Source organism: Lytechinus variegatus, chromosome 8, assembly GCF_018143015.1.
Source record: "Lytechinus variegatus isolate NC3 chromosome 8, Lvar_3.0, whole genome shotgun sequence".
NCBI lineage: Eukaryota > Metazoa > Echinodermata > Echinoidea > Temnopleuroida > Toxopneustidae > Lytechinus > Lytechinus variegatus.
This window is the reverse complement of record NC_054747.1, coordinates 31,520,859-31,527,732: the sequence shown is the minus strand read 5'-3', so window position 1 is coordinate 31,527,732 and position 6,874 is coordinate 31,520,859. Positions and strand designations below refer to the sequence as shown.

Sequence of the window (6,874 nt, the reverse complement as noted above, 5' to 3'; positions counted from 1 at the left end):
GGACAGGATACTTATCTTGTCATTCAAACAAAGTTTGAGATACAAGGTCTTATCATTCCAGGGGCGATTACAAAAATACTTCTTTTCACATAAAATTCATCCATGTGTGTATATTTTTATATCTCACCCTCCCTTTGTACTTTATTTGCACTTTGTTTCTTTCCCTCTTAATCTGACTGACGGTTTATCTCTCTTATTTCTCACTCATCCTCTTCCTCACTCTATCTTTCTTTATGTCTGTCCCTCTTCCCTTCTCTCTATATCATCTTTCTCTCTTTCCTCTCACTCCATCAATATCTCAATTCCCATCCCTCTGCCTTTCTCCTTTGATCGCACCATCCCTCAATCTTTCTGCCCACACCCCTCTATTCTTTATCTTAAAAACTCTCAATCTCTCCATCTATCTTTCTATCCTTCTCTCTTTCCTTCTTAGATTGGTGATTCCCCTCAGAAGCTAACAGAGCGTGGAGCGGCTGTGATGGGCCGTCTTACAACTATTTTTAAGAGCAAGTCAGCGTCTGTCAAGGACAAGGTTATAGAGTTCATCAAGAATGATCCCGCAGGAGAGGAAAAGTAAGATTTTAAATCTTTATTTTGTAAAAAATTCTGATATTCACATTATGAAAATAGAAGAAAATCTGATTACCGTGTTTCATGTGGGAAATTATCCTTATCCCGAAATCAGTAACTCATAATGGTCCTGGATTCTAGAACAGTTTTTCCCGAAGATGTAAAAAATCACAATCCCTTTAAACTTAAAATATTTCTTCTACCAAAAAATTTAATTCCCTAGACTAAGTTGGCTAAATTACATTTTTTTCCAGTCTCTTTCGGCAAAAATTCAAACTCTTTATTGACAAATTTGGGGTTATTTAAAGTTTTTAACTCTTCAAATGATCCCCCACAATTACATAATACTGTTTAGATGTCAGTTTCTTGTTTTCATGTAATGTTTTTCTTGCATCAGAATATTCATATGTATACATTGTACTTTATGTTGTAATACCATCTATACACCATTTGTATTGTTCTCAGTGTGCTTTTTATGAAATATGAAAATGAATGAATGAATCAATCAATCAATCAATTATGTAATTGAAGCCTTTCTTTAGTTTGTCAAATCCCCGAAAGTCAATTTCGCTTTTTCAATTCATCTAAGGGGTACTCTGGGCTGAAAATAATTATGTCTAAATAAAAAGAGAAGAATTTATTGAGCAAATTGCTGAGAATTTCATCAAAATCTGATAAGATATAACTTAGTTATTGAATTTTGAAGTCACACAATATTGCGTCAAAACAATTATATGTATGCTGTCACATGTGAATGTTCTTTGAGTGGGCTGATGATGTCATGACCCTACTTTACCTTTTCTCATGTTATTACATGAAATCATAATTATTTTATATGTATGTATAGTATATCATCCTTGTAATAATATAAATGGCTGTAATGGATATCTTTTGAATTAAATAAGTTATCAATCCAATTCATTTCAGCTTTGGTGAATAAAATTTTAATAAATATAATTTCATGTAAGAACATCCAAAAGAATAAATGGGGTTATGACATCACCAGCTTGCTCATTGCATATTCATGAGGACATGCTCAGAACTGTTTTACTGAAATAATGCAATAAATGTCATTACTTGTTATTCCTTGTCCGATTTTGATGAAATTTTCAGTATTTTGTTTGTCTGAGTTTCCTTTATCTGACCAAATCATATTATTTTTCACCGTGGAGTCCCCCTTTAATAGATTAATATGAATGATTGTGCCCTAACACTGTTATGATGTGAAAGATGCAAAATACAAATGTTTTTTATTGGATAAACTTTTAAGATCATATGTTATAGCACCTTTCCTCCATTTCATTCTTCCTTTTTCTCTCTTTTCTCTCTCTCTTCCCCTCTCTATCTTCCCCTTTCTCCACATAATCTCCCCCTCCATTCTCTCTCACTCTCTCTCTTTATTTGCATATTTATATCTTCTATTTCTGTAGACACGTGAGCAGTCTAGATACCGGTAAGAGATACCGAAGCGGTAACGTCCAATCAGTCTTCAGCATCGGAGATGAAGACGACGATAACGGTAAGAGAGCATTAGATTTTACCCTCCCTCAGTTTTAGATCTGAGGGAGGGGCCCGTTGCAGAAAGAGTTGCGTTTAAACGCAAGTCAAAAAATCAATCGCAAGTCTGAAATGCGCGCTGTTGATTGGTTGAAAATCAAGTTGCGCATGATTTTTAGAGTTGCGTTTAATTGCAACTCTTTCTGCAACGGGCCCCAGGCCCTGTCTTACAAAGAGTTACGATTGATCCGATGATCTGATCAACTGCAACTATGGGAAGCCAGCAACATCAACATTTAAATGCATGTTTATTTAAAGAGAAATTCCAGTAGTTGCAGTAAACACTGATTTCATGAAAAAGTCTGTAAAACAAGGCTTAATTGTCAGTATATCATCGAGGATCTAGATCTGGTACAGTTACATTAACTGAACTTTGTGAAATCTTGAAATCTGCGCTGAAAAATGTTCACACCGAAGATCCCAACACAGATAAGCGCACGTGGGACAATGGAGAATTATTGCTTAGAGCGTCGGGCCCGACGCTCTACCCGAATCCTGTGCTTATTTGCTGATTTCTCAGCAATTACACAATTTCTTCCGGAATCCTTTGGCACATTGGTTTTATTTATACAAACAGACACTTTGGTGGTCATTTCATTGGATTCTGTATGAACTCATGTTGATATCTTTACCAAAACTAGCATTTACCTTTAAATTATTTTCTAGGTATGATGTATATTCATACATTCATCATGTTCTTGACAATCCAGTGTGCTTCTCTTTGTTCACAAATTACATTCAGCAAATGTTCTGAAGAAAAAATTATGACATGGATGGCTTTCCATATAGTTGAGATTGATTGGATCAACCATAACTCTTTTACCCTTTTTACACACGCTAAAATTTCCTTAACCCCTTACTATAGGTGGGGCCAAATTGCCATTTAGCCCCACCTATAGTACGGGGTTAAGCTTAGCCCACTTTCATTTTACACAGCATTTTAGCAGAGTGGGCTAACCCCAACTTTATTACGGGATTATTTGGCCCTGCAAAAAAGCAGGGTTGTCACAGCAATTGCGGTGCTAAGAGCGATAGTACGGGGTTAAGATCGCTAGTGTAAAACGAAAGTGGGCTAAGCTTAACCCCGTACTATAGGTGGGGCTAAATGGCAATTTGGCCCCACCTACATGTATAGTACGGGGTTAAGGAAATTGTAGCGTTTGTAAAAAGTGTACGAGTGAAGTACTTGTACTACGAATGATCAACAAAACCACTAGTCCGGGTTAGCGAGTTTCGTGTGTGAAAAGCAAGCATTCCTTATCCAGGGTTAGCAATAACAATTTGGCATGTGCGAAAAGGAAAAAAATTGTACGGGGTTAAGGATAGTGCGGGGTCAGCCATAGTCCGGGGCTAAGAAAATCCTGTGTAAAAAGGGTATTTGTAAGACAGGGCCCAGGTGGATGTTTCCTAAAGCTGTTTGAAAAGTTATGCATGACTCTATGAACGACTGGAACATAGGATCACTTGAGGCCAGTAACACAAAGCTTAGAATTCACCGGAGAAAAATATCTTTACGATTGATTGATTCCATATGGATTACTGCTATTTATTTGTTGTGCTCATAACTTTAGTGAACTCCACCACAAAATGCACTTGTTCATGCCAAGTGTTGAATGTAGACAACAACACTACAATGTTTAGCAAGCCCAGAGTGACAATCCTTATTGAATGTAATATTTTATCACCTTCACAATCAAATATCTATAATATGGCAGAACTTAAGTACTTAAAATAAGCACCACATACTTTTGAGCACCACTGCAATATGTTTAATTGCATTTTCGTTCATCTGTATATAAGGAATGAACATATCTCCAAGATTTAATTTGTAAATTGAGCTTAATATTACTGGCACAAATGAGAAAAATAATTGTTGCTTGTAGTTCTTCATCTTTATTTTCACTAGATAATAAATCATTCAAATTTAGTATTTTTATTCTTGACTTTGTTCACATTGTTATTACTGTAATGACTTTGTTAATTTATTTACTATGATTCATGTTTGTGTCAGATTTTTTAAAAAAGCAAACCAGGAGCAAAATTTAATTTCTTACAAGATACAATTAGGTTTGAAAACTTCTTATTAATTTCTCAGAAAGAAGAGCTTTGACATAAAATTATCATCATAGACATCTTTGCTTCAAAACTAGAGCAGAAATGGTTTACTTATTGATCAAGGTTACTTTCTCATCGTCTAAAGAATACCTTCAAAAGTCTTTGGGCCATTAGTCATTACAAACTGTACAGTTCATATAAAAGCAATGTTAAATGACCTTGCTTTTCCATTACTTACATGTATGATTGCTGATAAGACTACTTCTATTCTATATTACTTATCTTGATTGAACAACAGGTGCGCTCGGCTAAATAGGAACTAAGAACACGGGGTTAGTTGAGAAGTTTTCAATCAGGAAAGGCGCTTTCAGAATTTTAAGTCATTTCGGTACTTGTGTTAAGTTTGAGTGTTTTTCTGGAAATAAGTAACATTAAAAAATCACAAGTTGTATGATTATAGTTTGACATCATGTGATGAAGATTGAACAAACAGTACTCAGTAATGCCCCTAAAAGTATGTTGATGTGAAAATATACCCAATTACAAAAAGGGAGGATTTTATTATTTTTATTTATTTTTTTTTTTTCAATATCACTCTCTGTCTCTTTTTTCACCTTTTCCCTTTCTGTATTTTCAATCCTTTAACTATCTTCTTTCATTGTTTTTAATATTCTTTTTCCCCTTTCTTTATTTGTTTCTTTCCTATTTGCATTTTTTCTATCTTTTTCTTTCTTTATTTCTTTCTTTCTGTCTTACTTACTTTTTTACTTTCTTTTTTGTCTTTCTTTTTGTAATTCTTTCTTCTTTCTTTCTTTCCTTCCTGCTTTCTTTCCTTCTTTCTTTTTTTCGTTCTTTTTTTTGCTTTCTTCTTCTTTCTTGAATCTTCCCCTTTTCTTCTGTATCCATTACTCTTTCTATCTCCCTCTGTCTTTATTTCAATGTACCAATCCCATTGATTTCTCCCCCCCCCCCCCCATCTCCATCATTTCTCTCATTCTCCCGTTTTCATTCTCTCTCTTTTTTTTTCTTATTCTCCTGTCTTTCTATCTCTATCAATACATGTTTGTCCTCCTTCCATCCCTCTCTCCTTTCATTCCTCCCTCATCTTTTCCGATCCAGAGAGTATCGGTGGTGCTGGTTCATCTGATGAGGAGAGGAGAGAGTTGGTCAGTACGGACACCTGGCTCAAGAAACCTGAGATTCTCAAGGCTTTTGATTGTCAAGAGGTCAAGGACAGCGGACAGACCTATCCCGGGTGAGTTTACACCATGCCTTGTTAGATGATGGTGGTGGTGGTGATAGTAGTGGTGGTGGTGGTAGTAGTGGTGGTGGTGGTGGTGTGGTGGAGATGGTGGATGTGATGATGATGATGATTACGATGGTGGTGGTGATGATGATTGTGATGATGATGATGGTGGTGATGATGATCGTGATGATGAAGGTGATGATGATGGTGATGATGATGATAATGAAGAGGAAGGAGAAGAAGAAGGAGGGGAAGAAGAAGAGGAGGAGGAGGTGAAGTATCAGTGTAGTACTGTAGTTTGAATGACGATTGACAATGATATTTATGATTTGTAGAGTCCTTTCGCATGATTCATTGAGACACATTTTAATTTAATTTCTCAATATTTCTTTCCGTTCTCAGCCATGTCCTAGTCACTCCCACCCATCTCTACGTCTTACGAGAGGCTGCTAACAAGAAAGGTTTCTCCTACATCATGGCTCGGCGATCCTTGGCCGACGTCGTCAGAATCACCTCCAAGAAACGCTGTTCAGAGTTCATCACATTCCGTTACGGCCGCGTCAACAGTGCCGGCGAGACCCTCGTCTATGGCATCGATAGGATTTATATCCCAGATGCGTCTGAAGCGACGAAGATGATCAAGCAGTTGATCGTCAAGTGTATTGACGAGAAGGACCCACCCCCTCAGGACCCTGCCAAGGATGCCACTAAGAACATAGACAACTCGGACAAAGATACCACGAAAGCCAAAGGCGATGCAGAGAGTAAAACTATGACAAATGCTGAGGATACGACGATAGATACTCAAACTGAAAATAAAGAGGAGAGTGTGAAGGAAGATGGACTTGATGAAAAGAAGGAGGTTGGAGATGGAGAGGATGGAAAGAACGTAGAAGAGAGAACAGATGATGCCGCAAAGGTGGAAAGCTAGTATTGACTTCGAGAGACTCTATGAAGAGAACGAAAAGACAACTATTGCAGGAGTTATGTGCAACGGTTCTCCCAGCCTCCCAGGGATCGATGCAAGCAACATGGAGAAGCCATGCAACCTCTTACCAATAAACAAGCATCAGTAAAGATATATATATTATTCACTAATCCTAGAGTAAAAATGAATTAATGTAAGTATATCCAATACGTTGTTTAAAAAATGAATTTATATGTTGTCGATCTGTTTGAAAAACAGTGTAGGTTTCAGTAGCCTCGACAGTCTGTGATGTAGATTATACAGGCCTATGTAATTTTTGCATCTCCTTAAGACTTCTAAAATCCTGTTGATGGGTGGATAAAGAATGTCGAATGGGCAAGCTTCCTGCCCAGGGGCCCATTCCATCAAGAACTTGATTTTATAACAACTTTGTTACCATGGTGACTACCATGCTTACAGTATCCAATCAAAGCCAATATTTTAATCTATATAGAGCGTTATTTTGGCCTGCATCAATT

At 36.8% G+C, this 6,874-nt stretch overlaps 1 protein-coding gene across 5 annotated transcripts in view; it reads left to right on the top strand.

Annotated features, from left to right (window-relative positions):
- LOC121420355 (TBC1 domain family member 23-like) overlaps positions 1-6,384 on the top strand; it is a 23,078-nt gene extending 16,694 nt beyond the window's left edge. For 2 of the 5 annotated variants that reach the window (XM_041614957.1, XM_041614954.1), the window contains 4 exons: positions 452-573; positions 2,001-2,089; positions 5,302-5,437; positions 5,831-6,384. In XM_041614957.1, coding sequence (XP_041470891.1) covers positions 452-573; positions 2,001-2,089; positions 5,302-5,437; positions 5,831-6,359 — 876 coding nt within the window. In that variant the 3' untranslated portion in view covers positions 6,360-6,384. Of the gene's footprint in view, positions 1-433; positions 574-2,000; positions 2,090-5,301; positions 5,438-5,830 lie in introns of all 5 variants that reach the window. The other 3 variants (XM_041614956.1, XM_041614953.1, XM_041614955.1) reach the window with 2 other exon arrangements.
- Positions 6,385-6,874: the final 490 nt, after the last annotated feature.